At 38.1% G+C, this 26579-nt stretch overlaps 2 protein-coding genes across 2 annotated transcripts in view; both read left to right on the top strand.

Moving 5' to 3' along the window:
* LOC145643470 (polymeric immunoglobulin receptor-like) overlaps positions 1–26579 on the top strand; it is a 94028-nt gene that overhangs the window by 30333 nt on the left and 37116 nt on the right. The window lies entirely within an intron of this gene.
* Positions 1567–2842, top strand: LOC145660289 (alpha-1-antitrypsin homolog). Its single transcript, XM_081724744.1, has 2 exons — positions 1567–2496; positions 2592–2842. The coding sequence occupies exons 1-2, from the start codon at positions 1818–1820 to the stop codon at positions 2822–2824; spliced, it is 912 nt and encodes a 303-aa protein (XP_081580870.1). The 5' UTR covers positions 1567–1817; the 3' UTR covers positions 2825–2842.

The raw sequence follows: 26579 nt of genomic DNA, 5'->3' as shown, positions 1-26579 counted from the left end.
TGTTTGTATGTAGGTTAGCTAAGAACATGATCATAAGAAATCTCAGTAATACTGGCATGTCAGGCACTGAAGAGACAAGCCTCATATCCTTATCAATAGAATTATGTGCTAAATAAAACATATAAGGGGTTTAATTCTATGTGAGTTGGAACTGAAATGAAAATGAAACTTCACTGCGTGTACAATGCTGTTCTCAATTTTAAAATTAAATCCACAATATATTTTAACAGCCCTGGATCTAGACTGCTCTGGTTGAGGAGGCAGTAAAACATAATGGGTTGGCATGTGTTTAGTCATATTTTGAAAGCCAGAACTATATTCTGGGCTTGATTTGAAGAGGGATGTGAGGAGATGCAAATCTCCCAGTGAAAAAAAAAAATACATGCGGACAACCAATCCCTTGTAAAACATATCTCCCTTTACACCCCATCTAGATTAATATTAATGTGATGTCATTTAAGATGTCTTACTATTTTCACTCTAACCTTCTGTATGTTTTACACGCTAAGTTACGTTGGGCGTATCAGGAATTCCTCGTGTCAAACGAGGTGGATCCGTAGAGTTGCGATCTTTCTCTTTACATTGGTGACTCAGTGGAGGGCTTGGTGCGTCATGCATCTGCCTTGGATGATTCTAGAAATGCAGCAAGATCTATGCTCTTTATTAAAGAAGAAAAACAATAACCAGCATTAACCAGTGAAAGATGTTTGGAGTTAATAAAACAGAAAATCTGATCGTATAATCAGGGGAATGTCCTAATATAGATTCAAATAAGTTTTTTTTCCCACTTTTAAAGGCAAACATAAAATGTTTCACAATCTGCTCAACCGTCATGATGAGAAATGCTAAGCTAATTTAGTCAGATATTATTGCTAGCAGTGTGGCTAACTCTACAACACGTCTGTGCATTTAAACCACATAAAGGCTCAGAGATGGAGCTTGCAGCTGACCCTGATGGTAAATGATGACAGCAGAGCTAATGATACAAGCTTAAATTGAAATAGGAGGTAAATAAATAAAATAAAAATGCATACACCTGAGACTGAAACATGCTGTGTGGCTAAATGTGCACTTTCAAAAGCTTCCAAAACTGGCTGCGATGGCGAGGAATCGTTCAAGTTGTGTGAAGGTTCTCAGAGAGGTCAGTGGTACCGAGAATAAAAAGAGCTCTGAAAGTACTAAGTACATGTTAGCTAATATGAAAAAACACTGCCATCCTGTATAGCTGATAAAAAGAATTGCACTTATGTACACAGATCAGTTAGTGTATTCGAAGACCGCAGCAGCTGAGTTTGGAATGAGACTACACAGCCTAACAGGAATCAATACCAGAGCTAACAATGCCAGCATACAGGGTTTTGGCATCAGTAATGTTAACTAAAGGATAAATGCTGTGCAATGTTCCTGCTCTATTTGAAACAGCCCCTCAGTGGTTAATGTTTAAAGGACTGACCTCAGATTACACCAAACAGACTATAAAATGTATGAACTCAATCCCAATAGTTTACTGCTGACAGGACGTGGATGGTAAGTAAATGTACTGTAAGATGACTGATATTCTGGAGATACAAATAATTTTTTCCTCAGATCTTGTTTCAACTAAATGGCAAACACTTCAACAGTGATCTATTACATCTTTAAAAATGTAAAAACTGAATTAAAGACTAGACTCAGAAGTAGTCTCCATGCAGGCTATCACGTATATACCTCTCTTATGAAAATCCATGTGTTGACTATTTTCTAATGTAATAGTTGTGTTTAAATGAACCTGCATGTGATACATTTCAAATCTGTGCAGTGCTTCTGCAGGTGTTAAAATGTGGGGAAAGGTCCAGTGCTGTTTGATTGTTGTCCTCATACTGTCAGTGGACTGGACTGTAGGCATCAAGGAGCAGGATCATGATCAAGACCATTCAGCAGATCACCACCAACATCTCCATCATGGCAAGGATGCAGCCCACCCCCACCAGAATGGAGAAGACAAACCCTGCCACAAACTCTCACCCCACAACGCAGACTTTGCCTTCTCCCTCTACAAGAAGCTGGCCAGCCATCCTGACACCCAGGGCAAGAATATCTTCTTCTCTCCTCTGAGTATCTCCATGGTTCTATCCATGCTGGCCCTGGGGGCCAAGAGCAATACCCACTCACAAATCTTCAGCACTCTGGACTACAGTGCTCTCACAGCTGATCAGGTCAATGAAGGCTATAAGCACCTTCTCCACATGCTGGACCACAGCCAGGATGCCCTACTGTTGGAAATAGGAGGAGCTGCAGCTGTACAAAAAGGCTTCAAGCCTGAAGACAAGTTTCTGAAAGATATCCAGCACTTCTACAAAGGTGAAGCCATCAGTGTGGACTTTTCCACACCTGAAGTCGCTGTGCAGGAGATCAACAAGTTAATTGCCAAAAAGACCAAGGACATGATCACTGATCTGGTCAAGAGTCTGGATGCTGCCACTGTGATGATGCTCATCAACTATGTGTATTTCAAAGGTAAAAGGAGACAAGTAGAACCCACTAGAGATTAAATAATTTTTCATGTATTTCACCTGAACTGCAGTAACCAGTTTTGTATTTCATTCTCTCAGGTAAACGGCAAGAGGCTTTTAAAGTGGAGCACACCAGCAAAGGTGACTTTCATGTGGATGAGAACACCACAGTGCCTGTGGATATGATGAACAGAAATGGTGAATATGACTTCTACTATGACCAGGGCAACTTTACGTCCGTTATCATGCTGCCATATAATGGAAACACCTCCATGATGATCGTCCTGCCTGACCATGGAAAAATGGAGGAGTTGGAGAAACACATCAGCTAGGATCACCTCAAGTACTGGAAGGACAAAGTCCACAAAATGTAATGTATCATGAAATGCTTTTTAAAATATACTTTCATTTATACATATTAAGTAGTACCACAAAGTAAAACCTTTACTCTCTGACAAGGTTACCAATGAAAAAAATGTGTTAAATAAATATTTTGCCCATGCTATTCCATGTAAGAGTGCGTTTGCCTGACTGACCATGTCTGTTCTCCAGCACTTTGGACTTGTATATGCCCAAGTTCTCAGTGTCTGCTTCCTCCTGTCTTGGGGACACTCTGAAGGACATGGGAATGGTTGATGCATTCTCAGACAGTGCAGACTTCTCTGGAATCAGTAAGGGGGCCAAGGTGGCAGTTTCCAAGGTATGTGGAGAAATGCTGTCATGTCTAGAGTGTCACATTATGAGTGTGGGAGATATTGTTCATAGACTGCCCATCTTAAATATCCAGTAGAATTTTGACTGCACTCTGAGCCTCAAATAAAAAAAAAAAAAAAGTGAATTTCTAGGTTTGTCTCTCTTGATATGACACAATATGAAGTTACATTTGTATAGTGCCTTTCAAGTACCCAAGGACACTTTACAATCAACACACTGCACAATGCTTTTACATCCAGTCAACACACTGGTGAGATGCAGCAGGCAAATTCCATCTGTTGTCCACCAAGGACTGTTCAGAAGTTAATGCATCTACTGCTTACATACATTAAAGTGTCATTCAATGACTGCCCAGATTGGTCCTTCCCCACAGGTCCTGCACAAGGCCGTCCTCAGCGTGGATGAGCAGGGCACTCAGGCTACAGCTGCAACTACTCTTGAATTCATGCCCTTGTCATTTATTTTCAAAACAGAAGTCAACAGACCGTTCCTAGTCTTCATTGTGGAGAAGAACACCAGGAGGATCCTGTTCATGGGAAAGATAACCGACCCCACTGTGTAGTGGTAGACGTCTCCCACACAGTCTAGTCAGCAGTACGATGGGAGTGCTACTGATATCTCTCATATCAATTAGCAACAAATATAGTCACGTCTCTGTATTATCTCGGAGCAATGAAAGGCTAAATGTTGTGCTAGTTTAGTGAGCTACATATAGAAGGGACTTCATTTAGCTATAATTAAACTTAAAATTAAATGCTCCTTTCAGACTTAGTCCAGTTCCCTTACACCAGATATGAGAAAAAGTAACAGACTGTTGGATTATTTCTGATGGCACAGTGAATACAGATGTACACAAACCCAGGCATCTGAATGGAAATAAAGTTGTTGAGTGATATTTGAATGAGTCTTCATTTGTTTTGACAAACCAATCATGGCAGTCTGTAGCACACAAATCAGGGGCAGTTATAACATTAGGGATGTTGGTCATATATATCAGTGTTTCATACAAATATTACTTAAGTCATATGGAACTATGTAATTCTAAAACAGACATAGCGATGTGACAGACGTACATTAAGCTCCAAACTCTCTAACAGTCCTGTGACTCATTTATAAATCAGTTTTGAGTTATTTCCCAGTGCGTTGTCTTGTATGTTGATTCACTATGATGATCTGATCACAGCAGTTGGTGCAACATCCAGGCCCCTCTGAGTCTGTCAGGGTTCAAAATCAGATTTATCACCTTTGATTTGGTGTCAGATAAAGTAATAAGAATTACACTAACGCTGTGTCTAAGCCAGTAACTGGATGGGCCATATTTGATGTAATTTGTGTTAATTTGTCCATTTGAACAGTAACTGAGTCAGAAATCAGACTTCAAAATGCTGTTCTCAATTTAAAGAATGTACAGTGTATGGTAGCTAGGTCTGACATTGAGGATTTTAGAGGGGATCTCATTTTTTTTTAAGATGGTGAATTAGAGAGTAAGAATTTTAGTTCTTTTTTCAAATGTATTTGATCTTATAGGACTTAAAGTCTGTACTGGATCTGAAAACCCCCTTGTCTTGTAACAGATAACTTTATTATATATCTCTAGGATTAGGTAAAACCATGCATATTAAAAGTAATATGTTTTAAACCATTTGATTCTTAGATTTATTGCTTAGATTTTTACCAAGGCCCAATCCCCTCTCATTTTTCCTCCTACCCCTTGTTTTCAAGTGTCATCTTGCCCCTTGGGATTGAGTTACAAAAGATTTTTTCAATGATTCACAAGGGATTCTGAGAAATTTCTCCTAATGCACAATTTGAAGTGAGACTCTGAATCCCTCAGTTTGGAGGGCCATTTAGCTCTAAGACCTCACCCTAGCCCTCTATCAGAGACCCAACCCCTACTCATGAACACAGTTGTCAGTGTGTGCTGGGAGGTCAATGGTGTTTCCATTGAGATAAGGAATTACATAAACTGAGATGCTCAGTTTATGTTTTCTCTTTATTGTACTTCCTCTCACGAAAGGTGAGTGTGAAATTCTCTCTTAATGCTGAGTGACATGAAACTGTACATATATGTGATAATCTAAAAATGTTATTAAAGTGAGTTGAATCATTCAAGATTTATTTGGCTGAATTAGAATTATAACCTGGTTGGTCTTAGAATGAAAAATATGATTAAAAGGTCCAGAATGCAAACAGACAAAATCTTTGCATGAAGTAAAGTTTATTAATCAAAAATAAATCAAAAAGTCAAAAGATGTTATTTCAGAAAATGAAAAGACAGGTTGGGGAAAATGAAGGGAAAAAAGAAATACAAAATAAATTGGTAAAAAGAGCTGGGAAAAGTTAAAGAGTAGGGCTAATTTTGTTGGAGCGCTTGGCACAGGACAAGGTGCTTTTTATAGCCTGCCATGCTCGTCTGAAGAAGATGCGTACTCTCTTCAACCTCTTGCATTCTGAGCCTTTATATTTGAAATAAAAGTAGAATTTTTAAACTGGTGTCCATGGAGTGGATGTATGTAAACTCTGATTATTGATGTGGTGCTTTGATGCTACTCACCAGCTGGGGTGTTCTCCACTTTGACTGCCTCTGTAATAGATTCCGCTACTCCACCCAGATCCTCTCTTACATCTACAATTTATTTTTCCCAAAAATCAATACAAATGCAATTACATAATAAAGTACAGGCACATATTTAAAGTGAACAAACATCATGTCCTACTGTGTGTTCTTAATGAAAAGCTAGATTTATGCAAGAAAGTACATCTGCACCTTCTACATGGGCGCTGTGGTCCAAAGAGCAAATCTCTTCCGTTGACTCTGTGATCATAAAGTGTTCAGCAGTTCTGCTCCGGATGGTATGAACCTCCTTACAGTCCTCCTGTTTCTTGGGTGAGAAATGAGAAATAATCAGTGATGAATTGTAAAGGAAATGAATCATCCATTGACCACCCCTGGGCAGTGGAAACTCCACTAATGGACAGCATATTTTGGACTACCATCTGTATAAGTCAGGAAAGTGTGAAGGCTAAATAAATAAAACTGTGGATGCAGTCTATATAAATCATTAAAATTATCGTATAAAATGATGTAGACACTTACACTTTCTCCCAGTTTGGCCGAGTAATGCTGCTTAAACCCAGCAATGGTAGCAGGGTCTCTATGACTCTTGTGTCTTCTGGTAATGATATTAGTAATGAAGTTGTCCCTTGGCATCTAGAAAGGACAGAAGAAAGCTCTATTGTATTGAACGATAATAAAGCCATTTTATTTCTTTTAAAAAGTGAACAGTTTGTATGTGTTTTTTGACAACTAAAAAATAAAATTAAAGATTTATTCCTAAGAAGTAATTGAATTTGAACTGAAAATTAGGCTTTGATTACAACACAATTTTCTATAAAACAAGGCTTATTTTACATGCATTTGTGCACAGGATTACTTTTGTAGCCTAGTTTCATAACTCTATGGAAATGAGAAATCAAAGCTTATAGATTTTATTGTTTTATATAGTTATATAACAGAACAAATGGCCACCCGTAGCTCAATTTCTTCTACAAATGTTAATACATGTGAAACAAAGGTTGTCTGTTGTCCGACAGTGCATAATGGCCACACTCGTGGTCTTACAGAGACTTTTCTAAAACAAGCGCAGAAGTCACTTTCCCTTGTCTCAGTCAACGCATTTCATCTAATGGAGTTCAGTTACGCGAATATTTTCAGCTACTTCCCCTTTTATTCATCAACGTTTCCTTTTAGCTAGTTCATTCTCTACTCACTTATGCCACATTTTAAAATATTTGTGCGGTCCGTTAAATTAAACAGCTGAGACGTCCCGAGTGCCGCAGGTCCCACAAACTCCCTTGACGTAGACAGACGTTTATTAGACGAACACGAATAACGAACACAGTGGCGCTCACACGAAACAGACAAGATGAACATGAGCAACGTTGAACACAGCTTACAAACCATAAAATGCACCACGTACGTGAACATTAGCGAGAACACAGACCGACAGGGGGATAAACACACACAGACATTAGGAGAATAACCCGCTGCAGGTGTGTGTGACTATATAGTCGTGGTTACACACAAGACCATGAACTCCCACTGCAGGCGGCGGCCCGTACCACGTGACTAGTGGGGCGGGGAGCTCACTATCAGCCCACTAATTAGTTCTCCGTTCAGTCAAAAGTTCTCTATCATTAAAATGTGTTCTCATTTTAAATTCGCATATTGGCTACTTGTTTATAATACGATTCCGTTATCAAATATTTAGTATCTGCCTTTGTAGATAAAACTAAATTCTACTTACGTTTTGTTTTCGTTTCTCAGTACCTCTTATGCGTGAAGAATTGTTTGTAGTCTCTGTTGATGTTTTGTCTAAAATGATCGTCATCGGCAAATCCACTCAATAAACTGATCTGGGGTCAGAAATAGAATGACACAAATTATGACATAATGGAGGGCTAAATTCTGTTCAGTGGCTGTTTAGAACAACGAAAAAAGTGCAGCTGAAATGACATTATAGTCTCATATCAGAAATCACACTATCACATTTTAAAATCATTTCCTCTTTATGCTATCATTTTGTCATCAGGCTCAGATTAAAAAATCTAAATAAATAAAGTAAATATAACCTATACATGTAAACTATATATTAATTAATTAGTAATCATTCCACATAGGTACAATTCACTCACTCTGTATTTGTTATAATCCAAAGTCATTTGAACACTCATTAAGGATCAAAATGCAACCTAAACAACAACTATAATAATAAATTCTTAAGAAATTATACAATTTTAACTGAAAATTAGGCTTATTGATCACAATACAATGTTCAACAAAACGGCTTATCTTTACTCTGGTGTTTCAGTACCAAGGCTACGCAGTTATGCAAACACTTTCTTGCATAATATATGCTTATATTATGAAATTTAGCAACTAGACAAACAGAATTAAATGCTCTGTTCATTACTGATTCAAATGGTTTATTATTTTTAAAAAATATATTTTTTTAAAGTGCAGGATTGTAGCCCCAAAATAACCTGCACATGGTTTTACAGGGGTTATTCCAATATGTGCTTTATAACACAACGTTTTGATCACATCTTCACAAAGGTTAATTACTACTGAAAAGAAATAAGGTTAGCATACATTTTTTAATTTTCTTATAGCCTATAAAGAACACCCAACCAAACAACCTAGCTACAAAGAGACAAGGATAAAAACATCATTACATGTATTATATAGGCATACAGATTTGAAATTAATGTGGTAAATGCAGTAGACAGCATGGAGTCTAGAATTCATCATCTGTTGAAGCATCTGTGGTGACATCCTCATATGGCTCTTCAGTGTCTTCATCAGTTTCACCATAACCTGCCACCATTAGGTGGTGTGTTTCTTTCACAGCTACCAGGTCTGTCTTCAGCTCCTCAAGCTTTGGGAATACAACACTGTGCAGGCCACAGTAAGCTTGAGCAGAAATTCCTGAAGGGTAGTTAAAAAAAAAAAAAAAATCAAACTGGGTAATAAAAGCACCATTAAAAATCACCACAACACAATCTACAATCTAACAACCAAACACCACACCCTATCAAAAATAAACACAATCACATTCTGAATGCAAGATTATATATAATCAGGTCATAAACACAACATGAATAATTAACTGATCATATTAATAGGGCTTTGAAAAGTAGGATCCAGTGTAGAGTCACGTATGAATGCTGGGAAACAAAGTATCTATCAGTATGGCCCTTTGTAGGAAAGATCATCTGTAAAACAGTTCAAGAACGTATATTGTCGTGTCCGTTGATGCAGGAAAGAAGAGAAGGGAACCAATGCGTTACCCTGTGGCCTTTTATTAATGCAGAGCTCTGGAGATGTCACTTCACAATGCAGTGCGAGTGAGATCTAAAGCATAACTTTGCAGCAGACAGACTTATAGTTTTTCTGGCCTTGCACCACTTCTGCTTTTGTGTTTTTCCATCTCAGCCGTCACCTCTGTTTGACCGTCTCCTACACATGTCTTCTTGTGTAATCACACATATGCATGTCTAGGGCATTTCCTTTTATGTCTGGACATACAGTAATTATTTTATTAATTCAAGCATTAGTCCCATTCCATTCTGCGCATTATTCTCTATTAGTGTAAGCTTAGCATTCATTTAATTTATGAAACCCCACAATATGTAAGGCAGGTTTGAACCCAGGTCAGCTAAGTGATGACACCAATAGCCTACTGGGTGAGCAACCACACTCTATCAAAGGTGGGCCCCTGTGCAAAACAGTTAGATCTTGGATCAAGTAAAACAAAATGAAAAAAACTAAACACCATGCCAAGCATGGAAAAAGGAAGAACAAAGGACGTCACGGGAAGAAATGGCAACCCCGATGCACTGAGGAAAACCAAACTAAAATTTCCCAAACAAGACCAGAAAACAGGGAAGAATTTGAATGGCTAAGGGAAGCCTTGGGAGAGAGACAGACTAGAGAGGGAAAACTGTAGAGGGGAGGTATAAAAACACAAACACCCTCACAGATAAGAAGTGAGGTGTAGCAGGAAGGCTCACAGACCTCAATACCTGAAGTTACCAGCTAGGAGCTTGGCTCAAATATTTAACAAACACTCAGCACTGAATGACTGGGTCACGGGGCTTTTATTAGGTCTAACCCAGCGGTTGGGTGTTAAACCTGATTAGTGGTGTGGTTGACTTGAGGCCTCCCTCTGGTGGCCGGAGGGGGATTTGGCCTGGTGCCAACCCTTACAGTATCCTATATGAAGTGAACTGCATTAAGAAATTAATTGTTGATGTCACTTACTATTATTATTGTTAGTAGTAGTAGTATTTAGTGGGGAATCATTTTATGGTGTTGATTGGAGAATACTATTAAATAAATTAATCTTACCATCATTAGTAGTTGATGAAATTAATAACTTATAACCATCTGGAGATGTCATTGTTGTAGTAGGTTTAGTTGAAGCTGTTGGACTTGATGTGTCAGTGTCCACTGGAGTAAGAGTTACAGGTTTATATGGAGCCTCTGCAAGAATAGAAAAGTGTGGTCAGTTCTAAGTATGAACTCTGTTTGTGTACTGTTCACTCTCACTGGAGATCACTTCCCATGTTTTTCTGTTTGTGTTGTATTTATACCAGGTGAAGCTCTCAGGTCTGGTGTGTATATCAGTGCAGGAACAGGGCAGCAGTACTGGATCTCCTGCGTATACAGTGATCTCTGTGATCCTGTGATGTTCCAGTGTACAGCCTTCAGCTACACCAGTTGAAGTCCTTCACTATCAATGTCTTCAGCACATGTGTGTTTCAAATTAAAAATTCAACATTGATTTTCTTTTTGACATGGCTTAACTATCTCAAGCACGCAGTGAATTGCTTTAAGCACATTATTATATGCAGAAAGCCTAATTATCTTTTACATACTTGTAAGTTACACTATACTGTTACTTCCTTTATCTAGTAGAGGGATTGTTGAGAGTAAGATTTACTCCATCACAGTATAACGATTGCTTACTTTGCTCTATTATACTCTAGCCTGAGTGCTGCAGCTGATATGCATGAGATTTAACTGCACCGCAATAATACATTGATTTCAAGATTTATGACTGATGGCAGTCTAAAAAGCAAATCGTAATTGTTCAAATTCTACCTTATATATTCAGATAACATGGAGTGTTATACGTTATCAGAAATATATGAGATGTCGTCTCTAACTGGACTCCTACTAGATGTTTTCAGTGTTTCTTAACAAAGTAGCTACTGTGTAGATATTTGATGATCTACAGAAGTAGAGGGAAAGTCACACTCACCATCAGCAGCAAGGAGCAGATAAACACACACCTGCATTCTTACTGAGTTCCACACACTACACATGGCTACAGCAGGACTGCTGATACACACCGTACACACTCTTCAATACAGTCTACTGAATGTTCTGACAACTACAGTTATAGTGGAGATGAAGTGTATTCAAATGAAGCTCTGACAAACTTCTATCCCCAACACACACAACAAATATAGGGAGGCAGTAGGGTTTTATAAGTTTTTAAAAGTCATTTGGTGTTTCCTCTTTCTTCCTTAACAGTCTCACATTATAGGTGAGAATGTCATCATTGGCTCAGTTCATTGTCACAGAGATGTGGCGGCCCAGTGGGAGAGACCCAAAATGACTCCCTAAGTGCTGTTAGTTCAGTCCAGCACACCTGCCCCTTTGTACATGCATCATTTATGAACGTATTTAAACCCATCTGTTACTGGAGTGGTTGTCGGTCTTTGTTTGTGCTCAGGTTGGCGTTAATGGTCATTTAATAAATGCATGTCTTCGTCAAGAGACGTCTGTGCTTCCTGCTCCTTGCCTTGTGGCACTTGGGCTGTCACAACAAACAAAATATTTGTATTTTCTTATACCTGCGTGCGGGGGGTGGCATAACGTGAATAAGTGAATAAATCATATAAAAGCAGACGTTGTGTTCACTTTGTTTTCAGTAGGCTACACCAAAAGTGAGGAGGAGGCCTTCAGTATTCTGAGGAGTTCCCTTCAGTATTCTGAGAAGAGTCTCATATATAGTCAGGGCCACTGGACCTGGACTTCACCGTCTCTCACACCAATCTTATTCCCACTTCCTAAAAAAAGAGAGAAGCCTGAAGCCAAGGGATCAGTTAAGATGAGGCAAAAGTAAAAATAATGTATATGTAACATGATACAACCGTCCCTGATCTGTGCTGAGACCGTCCCCAGGGTTGGGGTCAGTTGCAACATCTGACTTCTTCTATTCAACTAAATAAGTGGATGTCATGTGTAATCATTTTTAAATGGCATGACTAATTAGAAGACAGATGTAAGCTTTATATGTAAAGAAGTGGTTGGTCTAGTCCAAATAGTCTCTGAGTAACTGAGAGAAAAAAGTGTTGCACTCATCTCATTCTACCTGTACATGCAATGACAAGAAATGACGAGAAACACTCTTCATTAGGAAAAGTCCTTGAAGTCCACAGGTAAGAGTGCTTATGTTTATTATGATAAGTAAAACTTTTCTTCAGATAAGTTGAACCAAACGCACTTTGACCATTGCTGGGGGGAAGGGGAGGATTTTCTGAAGAGCTAAGAGACTTTAAAAGTATTACCTCTGAACTTACATCTGCAAAGTATTACATCTGAACTTGCATCAAGTTGATCTAATAAAGACATTTTTACCACAACATAGGCCAACAACTTAAGCTCATTTCACACCAGAAGCAGTGCATCGAGCACTAAAATCAAAGCTAAAACGACTAAGTTGACAGTCTATAGACTACTAACTAAATGTCTACAACGACAGACTGAATTGTCCGAATAAAGATAAAGAGGCAGTATGTTCCAGGTGACTATGTTGTCCTCTACACTCTGTCAGAAACCTTGGCCTCACCACGCAGAAACAGTGCCATCTGGAGGACTAAAAGAGAATTTCATTTTGATGGACTATTAATCTAACAATGCTTAATACATGTTTAAACATAGTTTATAAACAGTATATAAACAAAAGAGGAACTATCAAAACAGTACTTTACCAGAGAAGGTAAAAATGTTAATAATTATAATACTCCTCAGGAACTGCAATGTCTCATTTATAGCTTTACAATGTAATGTAACTGAACTTTAAATTTCAATAAAAATTAATTGAACAGTTGTTCATCTATACAGTGCAGGCTATACAATCTCCACAGATAGTTTGATGGTTATTCGCAACATCTATTCACCTATCCTATCTATACTATAATTCCTTGCTTTTAGTTGATAAGTGTGGCAGGAACTGATGCTGAGGTAAAATGGATGATAAATTCTTAATTTCAGGAGGCGTAGTGATACTACAACAGCTTGTTTATGTTGTTTGTATCTTTGGTCCTCTTGGTACAGTAGACCACAGCCACGATGATGTGGTGGAAGATCACGGTGACCAAAGCAAAGAGGATGTAGGGCAGAGTCTGAGGAGAGACTAACAACAGTGAGGAGTGAGGGGTGGTGCAGCGCAAAGACCACTCTGAATGTTGAAAATGAAGATGAAATAATCCTTTTACTCATTTAGGAGACAGTTGGCCCTGAGCCATATTGCACACATTATCTCTAGTCATTATTTAAAAGCTATGCTATGTTTAAAAAGTTATACTTTTTATGGGCATTTTTAAACATACAAGCCCACTGATATATATATACTATGTAATGTTTTACGTTGTACATTGAGCCTAATGTATCTGTTTTGAGCTCCTTTATGATTGCATAAGTACAGCCCGCCATCCTCCTCGGTCAGGTGTGATATGAGTAGAGAGAGATTTCCTGGAGAGTGAGCAGTAAAGGTGAATTCTGTTTCTGTACTGTTCACTCTCACTCCACGTGTTTCTGGTTGAATTGTGCCTGGCACAGTGTAACCTCTCAGGTCTGGCGTGTGGGTCAGTGCAGGAGCAGGGCAGCAGGACCGAGTCAGGAGCAGGGCTGCAGGACCGAGTAAGCAGTGACATTCTCCATCTCCACGTTCCCTGCCAGACTGCAGACTGAACCACCACAGACACCCTCCATATGCTCATGTAGACCCAACAGGAGGCCTTGCTAGTTTCGGGTAGGTTTTCGATTTCAAATAAAAAGCTAAATGACACTACCTAAATGCTTTGACCCAGATGCTTCATCTGGAGTGATTTTCTGCAGTGATCACTACACTCTCAGAATGGAGAAGTGAGAGAAGCTTGTTCAGAGAGAATTTTATGTATTACGTGTGTTAACGGCTCAAATAAATCTTATGTTCATAGCTGCAGTTTTAATCTAAAATTAAAATTGTCATCTACTACCTCAGTGCTGACTGCTTGCAACCCTAATGGCATTCATTACAACATGGTGGTGCATTTGAGTAACATCTGGTTAAAGTACTGCTCTAAACATGGCTTAACACAGAAGGTCTGGAACAGTCAAAGGTTGTGGTTTCAGTCTAATGATGACATTATCACTGTGCTTGATAGAGATTTAACGGTGAGTACGGTGTCTTAATATTCTCTCCTTTTAAGATATCACCTGTACACTCCCCAATCCCCTTCAGTCAGGTGTGATATGAGGAGAGAGAGATTTCCTGGAGCATGAACAGTACCCAGCTGAACTGTTTCTGTACTGTTCACTCTCACTGGAGATCATGTCCCATGTGTTTCTCTTAGTGTTGTGTTTCTTCAAGGTGAAACTCAGATTTTGTGTGTAGGTCCGTGCAGGAACAGGGCAGCAGTACTGAATCTCCTGTGTAAGCAGTGATATATTTGATCTCCCTTGTGCTGTCCAGTGTGTAGCCTGCAGAAACACATTAATTTATGCAACTAATGAGAGAGTTTTGCTTTAACCACAGTAGTACATAAACACATCATTGACTAATTTAGGTTCAGTTTCAATGTACAGCATTATATTGTTAGGAGTATTTAAAGTGGCACTCTGCTCTTTTATGTTATTGCATCACTCTGTTGGGAAACTGACTCCAATTTGTAGAATTAGGACAAGCCTATGTACAAAATATCCCTGATAAACATAATTAAATACCAGCAAGATTACCAATAGATTTGATGGCAGTTGGTTAACTGAACCAAATAATTCTAATGTATTCTCATAAACCAGATTGCATCATGTATTTTTAAAGTTTAGCTCATTTTGGACGGCTTAACACACTATTTAAAGTGATGCATCACAGTCACATGTAATCAGCTCTTGCCAAATTCTATTGTCAAAGTCTATCTATCTATCTATCTATCTATCTATCTATCTATCTATCTATCTATCTATCTATCTATCTATCTATCTATCTATCTATCTATCTATCTATCTATCTATCTATCTATCTATCTATCTATCTATCTATCGTTTCACTGACAGTGTTGCCATCCTGTACCTTGTGTACATGGTGTCCTTTTTATTAGCATCTTTCATATTATTTTAATGTTTTTTTTCTTTGTTGCTACTATATATTTGTGCAAAGCACTTTGAATTGCTATTGTGGATGAAAGGTGCTCTACCAAATTACATTGTCTTGCTTTTCATAAGTGATGTGTGTTTGACCAAAGGGGAAGTGTTATCTAGATACTTCTAATATACATTTATTCTGGAAACTTGAAGCACTTGTGCACTTGAAGATTCTTGGGAAGCAGCTGCAAGGTACTGTATTTAGAGATGTCGAGTGGATATCTATAGAAAAATATACAACTTCTTAAGCACTTTGCTTGCACAGCTTATGAAGGGTCGCGGTCTGAAATTTCTCTGTATATATATATATATATATATATATATATATATATATATATATATGTGTGTGTGTGTGTGTGTGTGTGTGTGTGTGTGTGTGTGTGTGTGTATAATCAATAATAAACTAACAAACAGGCATGCCCTTAAAGACAGGTAAATGACCCGTTGAATAATAATAATAATAATAATAATAATAATAATAATAATAATAATAATAATAATAACTGGTACTGTAGCCTGCTCTAGATGTGCTTCATAAAACCTTATTAACAAAGGCAATATAATAACTAGAATAAAAGGATCCGTTTTTATCACCTATTCCTCCTCATGCATTACTCCAGGAGTGGTCTATTTTATCTTTTGCAAGAGATGTATTCATCTGTATATTGGAGGAACCAAGAGAATGTTTGCTGATTGTTTTGTTGAACACCTTTGGACCATCAGAATTAAGAATTTGTCACTTCCAGTGGCAAGACATTTTAATGCTAATGGAATTTGCAATAATTTAGGTAATTTGATGAAAAACGTCCCACCTACACTTTCAGAGATTTAGAAACCCATGAAACAGTGTCATGTCTTATAGCCTAAACTAATTCTACAGTCATACCTATGGAGCAGGTGTACATATAGACTGGTACACAGTCTAAACTCATTTTAGTGCCTCACCTCTATAAAGGTGTAATGTGTCATTTTAAGCAGGTAAAAATAGAAACCACTCTCATCTGGCTTTTGCTCTTTATTTTTAAAACAGAAATAAATTCTCACAGTGAAGTAATGGCTACAGTCAACAATAAAGCACTTGACATAAAATGATATGCACATTTATGTAACGACGGAGGCTAGGCAGGACGCACGAATGAGCCGACAAAAGTTACGTTTATTAACACCAGACAACAGACAATGTAGCACATAGGCTAATACATGGTCAATCAATAACAACATACACTACTAAACATGAGAGTTATACTCATGCACAGAAATGACACAAATTACTCATGCACAGTGATGACACAAAATGAGGAGCAGGTGTGAAACACAGGGCGACACACACAGAAAAAGACGTCTGGGAGGAGGGGCCGTACCGTGAACATTTACACATCATTTTTTATTTCATTAAAGCCAAAAGCACTACTACTAATAAATTACATGCAAAAAAGCTAATAATTCACAGAAGTATTCAAATCATCTTTCAGCAGATTAACCCCTAATGAGGCATTTACAGTGAAGAAACAAATAAAATACTTGCTATTTACTGGCTACCATATATGTTTTTGTATGTTTATTTTTTGTCCATTTGCTTGATTGCATTTGTTTGTGTGTGTTTGTGTGTGTGTGTGTGTGTGTGTGTGTGTGTGTGTGTGTGTGTGTGTGTGTGTGTGTGTGTGTGTGTGTGTGTGTGTGAGAGAGTGTGTGCTTAATTTGAATTTAATTTGATGCTGGCATATTCTGTTTAATCTGCATTATCCATTGGAGTGGATGCTGGTTTGGTTTTCTGACTGTGTATTACAGTGGAGTAAGTGATATCATCCTGTAGGAATAACACATTAACAATTGTTACATAACACACATGTTTACAAAACACACATTCAGTATGATGCACACCTGTTCTTGTGCTGTTTTGCATTTCGCTTTTCGATTTACAGTTGCGTATAGGACACTCGAATCTTCCTGTAGAAACACAGAAATGGAAAATTAGCAAACTTGTGTGAACACTAAAGCACACTTTCACAAAAATACTGTATATAAGAGTCTATACATACACACAAATGCACAATTCAAATGCACCAATAACCTTTATGCACCTGTGACCATCATGCAAAGGGCAACAACAATATGCTATATGTGGTGTGAAATCACTGGTACATGTCCAGAAGACCCGTTTTCATATGAATGCAGTGATAAGAGCTGTGCTCCATAAGGACACAGGTGAAGTGAAACACATGTAGAATTTAATGGTAAATAATCCTTGTCCAAAGAAGGACTTAATACCTACAGGTCAGAAGCTTTAACATCAGTAGTCATGAAATGCTTCGAGAAGCTGGTTCTGTTTTATGTCAAGTCTATCACTCCCACCTCCTTGGACTGATATAGTTTGCATACAGAGCAATCTGCACTATGCACAGTCACAATCAACACTATGTCTGTACTCATCTGGACCTTCTAGGATCCTATAACAGAGTCATGTTTGTAGACTTCAGCTCAGCTTTCAACACAACTGAGAGTGGAACCCTGTGTCTGTCAGGGTATTTTCAACTACCTGTCAGATAGAAAGTAGCTTGTGTGCCTGGAACCTTATCTGTCAGAGCCCCTATCCATCAGCACTGGGGTTCCTCAAGGCTGGACACTCTCAGTCCTCCTCTTCTCCTGCTACACCAACAAGTGCATCTCCAGCTATCATCAAGCAAATGACCCTAACAGGACTCATTAGCAACATTGACGGGACTGCTAGTGGAGTCAAGTGGCTCGTCTGGCTTTGTGGTGCACTGAAAACAACTTGGAGGTCAACATGCAAAAAGCAGTAGAGATGGATGATACATTTCTGAAATAAGACAACTGTCCATCTCTCTTTGTAACTCAGTACAGTAAGTGATGTGGAGTCTGAGCTTCCTATACACCACCATCTCCACTGATTTCAAACTGGAGATCACAACAGCCATCATCAAAAATGTTCATCAAGAGCTGCTTTGTATCAGAAACTCACCATGGACCCCACACAACTAGGGAACCCCACACACTATCTGTATAAAACCCTCTGCTCAGGTATTTGTTACTGCTTCAACAAAACCTGAACTTCACAACCTGTTTCCCAAAGATGGTTTTCCTTATAAAAAAAAAATAAAAAAATTTAAAAAGTGCTGTACGTGATGTATGTGATCCGTTATTTGAATGGTATTGTACGAATTGTGTTGTATCATCTGAACCCCCCCCCCCCCACTATTCAGATACAAAATAGCACTCACTTGAACAGGTGAACAAAGCACAGCAGAACAATCCTGTAAAAACACACACACACACACACACCATGGAAGATTTGACCTTGAAGGACGTGTGCCAGTAATGATGCGGAGGTTGTTTTTCTTATGTTACAGTGGATGGTATGTGAGCATTCACCTGTGTCTCCTGCTCTCTCTTCTCTTCTGTTTGCCCCTTTCTTAGCCTCGTTTGTCCATGTCTCTGGACTACATTAGAAAAACAGACAGTGTGACCCACAACTTGTATGCATGCATGTGCGTGTGCGTGTGCGTGTGTGTGTCTACCTTTGTATCTCCAGCACAAGACCCCCACGAGACCCAGCAGCAGGAGGAGGACAGCTCCCACAGCAGTAGTCATGAGGATATATAATAGATCACCAGCAGGGTTTTGGACATCTGAAGGCAAATGTTATACAAATGTTATGTGTATTTGTGTGCATGTTAGTGTTTGTGTTTTTACACAGCATGCATTTTAATTGCTTTTTAAGATATTAGGAGACCATGTTGATATGCAGTAAATGCATGTTACCGTCAGTCAGAGTCTTTGCACTGTCAGTAGTGGAAGCGTCAGCTGGAACCTTTGCACTTGTTTTGCCATCAAATCTTGATGTAAATTCTGTTGTTGAGATCCCTGGAGAGGAACATGTGTTTGTTAGCATAAGATGGTGTACTGCTTTAGTACTACTTGTGTTTGCAAGTTTGGCTACAGTACTGACCCATTATAAATGTGTATCGGAACATTCAGGATGGTTTACATTCGTGACACTAGTAGACATGTGATTGTACCTGAGGGGGGGGGGGGGGGGGGGGAGGTGAACAAGGTCATCAGCGCATGTTTAAAAGTTTATTTAAAAACTAAATTTTATAATGAAGTGTTGACTTTCCAAGTAATGGTGTTATATTATAGAGTTAGCACTAATGCAATGGAATTATCCCTCTTGAGCATTGTGATACGGCCACAAAACAAATCAAATTATGTCAAAATAAAATTCCCACTGAAGTATTAGAAGTATTTAAAATATATATTTTAAATTTGTTTTGTATGTTGACCAAAAAGCTGTCAATGTGGTTGTATAGCCTGTAATTAGACTTCTGTGGTTGGGAAATACAGTTTTGCACTATCACTTTATTGACTGTCATAGTCAGGACACATGAAGAAAAATGCAATTTTCAGGTAAAACATGTCTTTGGACAATTGGAAATACATCTAATATTGGGTGAGATGAGTCAAAAACAGATCACTCCTGTCATTTTGTTATAAAGCCTTTAGTCAAACTAGTGTGATTGAGAAATAGTTTGATGCTGGTACTTCCTTAGGACACATGATTTTGGACTTGAAAGTTAATAAAAAATAACAATTTTGAGGTAAAACATATGTATTTGGACAACTGGGAGCACATCTTGTACAAGATGCTAAGTCAAAAACAGTGGATATCTGTCATTTTGTGAAGTAATACATTTTACATCAAATTTGTATTTTTCATAAATGTTGACATGTGCTGACTATGATATCAAAATGCCAGTGCAAAACAGTATTTCCCCAACCACAGTAGTTTGAGGTTTCAGTTCACACAGTTCCTACTTACTGTTTGTGGATGGTCATAGTTAGGACTCATAACTCTTTAAGAAAAATGTCATTATGAGGTAAAATAGATAAAATAGTTATTTGGACATCTAGTACTAAGCAATGAATCAAAAACATGACATTTCTGTCACTTTGGGTGTATAAGATGTAGTGTGGCTGGGAAACAATTTTACACTGGCAGTTTATTGATACTGTCATAGTCCAACTATACACTTTAGAAATAACATGAAAGACAAAATGAGGGTCAGTGACATTATGGATTGTTTCCAGAAGATTAAGTCATAATATAAATCCCAGTCAAGTATTTTTAAAGTACAAGACCACTTTAACCACAAATACACCCCTATAAAAATGGATGAAATGTATATTTACCCTGGACTTGTTTTAGCTGTCCTTTTGCAAACAAACACCTACCAAGTGTAACGTCGACCGAACTCCAAGCACACTACAACACCCAACATGCCATTCGTTGCAAGGTCAAGGACTCATCCAATCATACACATTCATTCAGATCCTCATCACCAGAATATTGACAGCACCTGTTTTCTACTTCCCACCTGTATATAAACCTGTTTAGACCTCACCAGCATTGCGAGGTATTGCCACTAGTTTCGACTGTGCATACCGAGCGTTATTTCCTTGATTGCTTTCCCGTGTTTCGACTGTGTTTTTTGCTCTCCAGACTACTGATTTTTTCCTACCCCGTTTGTATAGTTTGCTTGGTTTGTTATTGCTCTTTGGTTGCTGGACTCGGACTGTATGATTTGGATTACCCCTGCCTTGCCTTTCCTTGTTTTGACCCTGGCCTGTTCACCCATCACAAAGTTGGAACAAAATAAATTTCTCTCTACATCCGCGAGCATCTGGCCTTACCTGTCCCATCACACCAAGCCACATCAGTGAGAAAACACTACCCAAGTGACCTGTAGCATTCATACTGATATATGTCCAGTATATCAGCCTTTGATGGTCTAAGAGTGCTCTTTAGGTGTAACAGGTGCTACAGGTATAATGTAACACTAGTTTGCTAAAGTTCAGTTTATTTATGAGATTATCAATGCACTAAGAATATGGACCTAAGTTACTTACCTTTAAAAGTGAGTTTGATGTATAGTTGTTCATATTCCTTACGCATACAATCGTAATCTCCCTCATCTTCATCTGTCAGGTGTGATATGAGTAGAGAGAGATTTCCTGGAGCGTGAGCAGTACCTAGCTGAACTCTGTTTCTGTACTGTTCACTCTCACTGGAGATCACATCCCATGTTTTTCTTTTTGGGTGGTATTTCTTCCAGGTGAAACTCTCAGGTTTGGCAAGCAAATTTATGCAGCTGCAGGGTAGCAGTACTGAGTCTCCTGTGTGTGCAGTGATGTGTTTTGTCTCCCTGTTGTGTTCCAATACGCAACCTGTAGAAACACACCTTACTGTCGGACTCCACCACATTTGCTTGTTAGATTAATAAATATTTACATTAATATGATATGATTTTTAGCATTGTTCTAATGACATTCACTATCCTTATAACAATGATAGTTATAACTGAGTAATTTGGTTGCTCCATTTAGGTAACAATTTGAGCTTTGTTTGTTAATGCAGTTCACTTCATATAGGATACTGTAAGGGCTGGCACCAGGCCAAGGCCCCTCCTGCCACCAGAGGGAGGCCTCAAGTCAACCACACCACTAATCAGGTTTAACACCCAACAGTTGGGTTAGACCTAATAAAAGCCCCGTGACCCAGTCATTCAGAGCTGGTTGTTTGCTAAACATTTGAGCCAAGCTCTTAGCTGGTAACTTCAGGTATTGAGATCCGTGAGCCTTCCTGCTACACCTCACTTCTTATCTGTGAGGGTGTTTGTGTTTTTACACCTCCCCTCTCCAGTTTTCCCTCTCGAGTCTGTCTCTCTCCCAAGGCTTTCCTTACCCATTCAAGTTGTTCCCTGTTTTCTGGTCTTGTTTGGGAAATTTTAGTTTGGTTTTCCTCAGTGCATCGGGCTTGCCATATCTTCCCGTTACGTCCTTTGTTCTCCCTTTTTCCATGCTTGGCATGGTGTTTAGTTTTTTTCCTTTTGTTTTACCTGATCCAAGATCTAACTGTTTTGGACAGGGGCCATCCTTTGTTAGAGCGTGGCTGCTCACCCAATAGGCTATTGGTGTTATCACTTAGCTGAGCTGGGTTCAAGCCTGCCTTACATATATGTTCTTGAACTGTTTTACAGATCATCTTTCCTACAAAGGGCCATACTGATAGATACTTTGTTTCCCAGCATTCATACGTGACTCTACACTGGATCCTACTTTTCAAAGCCCTATTAATATGATCAGTTAATTATTCATGTTGTGTTTATGACCTGATTATATATAATCTTGCATTCAGAATGTGATTGTGTTTATTTTTGAGGGGGTGTGATGTTTGGTTGTTAGATTGTAGATTGTGTTGTGGTATTTTTTCATGGTGCTTTTATTACCCAGTTTGATTTTATTTCATTTTTATTTTTTTTAAACTACCCTTCAGGAATTTCTGCTCAAGCTTACTGTGGCCTGCACAGTGTTGTATTCCCAAAGCTTGAGGAGCTGAAGACAGACCTGGTAGCTGTGAAAGAAACACACCACCTAAAGGTGGTGAAGACACTGAAGAGCCATATGAGGATGTCACCACAGATGCTTCAACAGACGATGAATTCTAGACTCCATCCTGTCCACTGCACTTACCACATTAATTTGAAATCTGTTATGCCTATATAATACATGTAATGATGTTTTTATCATTGTCTCTTTGCAGCTAGGTTGTTTGGTTGGGTGTTCTTTATAGGCTATAAGAAAATTTAAAAAATGTATGCTAACCTTACTTATTTTCAGCAGTAATTAACCTTTGTGAAGTTGTGATCAAAACGTTGTGTTATAAAGCACATATTGGAATAACCCCTGTAAAACCACATGCAGGTTATTTTGGGGCTACAATCCTGCACTTTTAAAAAATATATTTTTTAAAAATAATAAACTATTTGAATCAGTAATGAATGGAGCATTTAATTCTGTTTGTCTAGTTGCTCAATTTCATAATATAAGCATATATTATGCAAGAAAGTGTTTGCATAACTGCGTAGCCTTGGTACTGAAACACCAGAGTAAAGATAAGCTGTTTTGTTGAACATTGTATTGTGATCAATTAGCCTAATTTTCAGTTAAAAAGGTATAATTTCTTAAGAATGTATTATTATTGTTGTTGTTTAGGTTGCATTTTGATCCTTAATGAGTGAATGACTTTGGATTATAATGAATACAGAGTGAATGAATTGTACCTATGAGGAATGATTACTAATTAATTAATATATAGTTTACAAGTCTAGGTTATATTTACTTTATTTATTTAGATTTTTTAATCTGAGCCTGATAACAAAATGATAGCATAAAGAGGGGGAAATTATTTTAAAATGTGATTTATAATATGAGACTATAATGTCATTTCAGCTGCACTTCTGTCATTGTTCTAAAGAACCACTGAACAGAATTTAGCGCTCGATTATGTCATAATTTGTGTCATTCTATTTCTGACCCCAGATCAGTTTATTGAGTGGATTTGCCGATGACGATCATTTTAGACAAAACATCAACAGAGACTACAAACAATTCTTCACGCATAAGAGGTACTGAGAAACGAAAACTAAACGTAAGTAGCATTTAGTTTTATCTACAAAGGCAGATACTAAATATTTGATAACGGAATCGTATTATAAACAAGTAGCCAATATGCGAATTTAAAATGAGAACACACATTTTAATGATAGAGAACTTTTGACTGAACGGAGAACTAATTAGTGAGCTGATAGTGAGCTCCCCGCCCCAATAGTCACGTGGTACGGCCCGCCGCCTGCAGTGGGAGTTCATGGTCTTGTGTGAAACCACGACTATGTAGTCACACACACCTGCACCGGGTTATTCTCCTAATGTCTGTGTGTGTTTAGCACCGGTTGGTGTGTATATCCCTGTCGGTCTGTGTTCTCGCTAATGTTCACGTACGTGGTGCACTTTGTTTGTAAGCTGTGTTCAACGTTGCTCATGTTCATCTTGCCTGTTTCGTGTGAGCGCCACTGTGTTCGTTATTCGTGTTCGTCTAATAAATAATAAATAAAATAATAAATAATAAAATAATAAAATAATAATAATAAATAAAAGGGGACGTAGCTGAAAATATTCGGGTAACCGAACTGCATTAGATGAAATACGTTGACTGAGACAAGGGAAAGCCTCTGTAAGACCACTAGTGTGGCCATTATGTATTGTCGGACAACAGGCAAACTTTGATTCACATATATTAACATTTGTAGAAGAAATTGAGCTACGGGTGGCCATTTGTATATAAAACAATAAAGTCTACAGGCGTTGATTGCTCCTTTCCATATAGAGATATGAAACTGGGGTACAAACGTAATCCTGTGCACAAATGCAGCATGTAAAATAAGCCTTGTTTTGTAGAAAATTGTGTTGTAATCAAATTTCAGTTCAAATTCAGTTACTTCTTAGAAATAAATCTTTAATTCTTAAAAATTAAAGGTTTTTTTTAAATGTCCAAAAACACATGCAAACTGTTACGACTTTTTAAAAGAAAGTAAACAGCTTTGTTATCGTTCAGTACAATAGAGCTTTCTTCTGCCCTTTCTAGATGCCAAGGGACAACTTCATTACTAATTTTATTACCAGAAGACACAAGAGTCATAGAGACCCTGCTCCCATTGCTTGGTTTAAGCAACATTACTGTGCCAATCTGGGAGAAAGTGTAAGTGTATACATCTTTTTTACTGCATCCACAGTTTTATTTATTTTGCCTTCACATTTCCCTGACTTGTATACATGACAATCCAAAATATGCTGTCCATTAGTGGAGTTTCAACTGCCCAGGTGGGGTCAATGGATGATTCATTTCCTTTACAATTCATCACTGATTATTTCTCATTTCTCACCCAAGAAACAGGAGGACTGTAAGGAGGTTCGTACCATCCGGAGCAGAACTGCTGAACACTTTATGATCACAGAGTCAACGGGAGAGATTTGCTCTTTGGACCACAGCGCCCATGTAGAAGGTGCAGATGTACTTTCTTGCATAAATCTAGCTTTCCATTAAGAACACACAGTAGGACATGATGTTTGTTCACTTTAAATATGTGCCTGTACTTTATTATGTAATTGCACTTGTATTGATTTTTGGGAAAAATAAACATCTGTAGATGTAAGAGAGGATCTGAGTGGAGTAGGGGAATCTATTACAGACGCAGTCAAAGTGGAGAACACCCCAGCTGGTGAGTAGCATCAAAGCACCACATCAATAATCAGAGTTTACATACATCCACTCCATGGACACCAGTTTAAAAATTCTACTTTTATTTCAAATATAAAGGCTCAGAATGCAAGAAGTTGAAGAGAGTATGCATCTTCTTCAGATGAGCATGGCAGGCTATAAAAAGCACCTTGTCCTGTGCCAAGCGCTCCAACAAAATTAACCCTACTCTTTAACTTTTCCCAGCTCTTTTTAGCAATTTATTTTGTATTTCTTTTTTCCCTTCATTTTCCCCAACTTGTCTTTTCATTTTCTGAAATAACATCTTTTGACTTTTTGATTTATTTTTGATTTATAAACTTTACTTCATGCAAAGATATAGTCTGTTTATATTCTGGACCTTTTAATCATATTTTTCATTCTAAGACCAGCCAGGTTATGATTCTAATTTGGCCAAATAAATCTTGAATGATTCAACTCACTTTAATAACATTTTTAGATTAGCACATATATGTACAGTTTCATGTCACTCAGCATTAAGAGAGAATTTCACACTCACCTTTAGTGAGAGGAAGTACAGTAAAGAGAAAACACAAACTGAGCATCCTTGTCTCTATGGAAACACCACTGACTTCCCAGCACACACTGACAACTCTACACCCAGATCTCCACTACCACTGTGGACACACACTGACTCCAGAACTCTCACAGCATTACTTCAGTACTCCAGACCCTAATGTCCACCCAGCAGAGAGGAACTGGGAACAAATGAACTTGGCCAGAGCTCTTATGTTTCTTTTCAAGTTCACATCACCAGCTTTACTGCACCACACACAGTGCCATCATGCCCTTTGACCTGTGAGAACTCTGGTTGCTTCTTCCTTTGTGATGTATCCCACAACCCCACACTGACCATGATGCTGCATCTGTAAAACCATATAGGAGACACACATGCTCATTATAAAGCAAAAGGGGGTGGATTCTGATGTAGAGGAGAGAAACAAACAGTATTATCCTGTCACTCTTATTTTCAAACTCCTATTTCTAAGTTTATAGTTATAAAATGTAGTTTACAGAGTTAATCACCTCAAAGCTTGCACACATACACATTTTTGCATTACTTTTTCATGGTATGATATATTTCATGTTTGCACTGTCTTATAATGTCCTGTGTATTTAATATTTTATTCATTGCATCATATATGTTTTTTTGGTAAATATGCTTTGAACTATTATACACAGTGACTACTGAATGCTGTCTGCTCTATGTCTCCAGAGTCTATAA

Source organism: Electrophorus electricus, chromosome 2 (assembly GCF_041902795.1).
Source record: "Electrophorus electricus isolate QZ-2024a chromosome 2, ASM4190279v1, whole genome shotgun sequence".
Classification (NCBI taxonomy): domain Eukaryota; kingdom Metazoa; phylum Chordata; class Actinopteri; order Gymnotiformes; family Gymnotidae; genus Electrophorus; species Electrophorus electricus.
The sequence above is the reverse complement of the archived record's forward strand: the minus strand, read 5'-3'. Positions and strand labels throughout refer to the sequence as shown.

Coding starts and splice junctions, on each gene's coding strand:
- LOC145660289 (XM_081724744.1), top strand. CDS start 1,818: ATGTGGGGAAAGGTCCAGTGCTGTTTGATTGTTGTCCTCATACTGTCA. Junction 2,497..2,591: donor CAACTATGTGTATTTCAAAG/GTAAAAGGAGAC, acceptor TCATTCTCTCAG/GTAAACGGCAAGAGGCTTTT.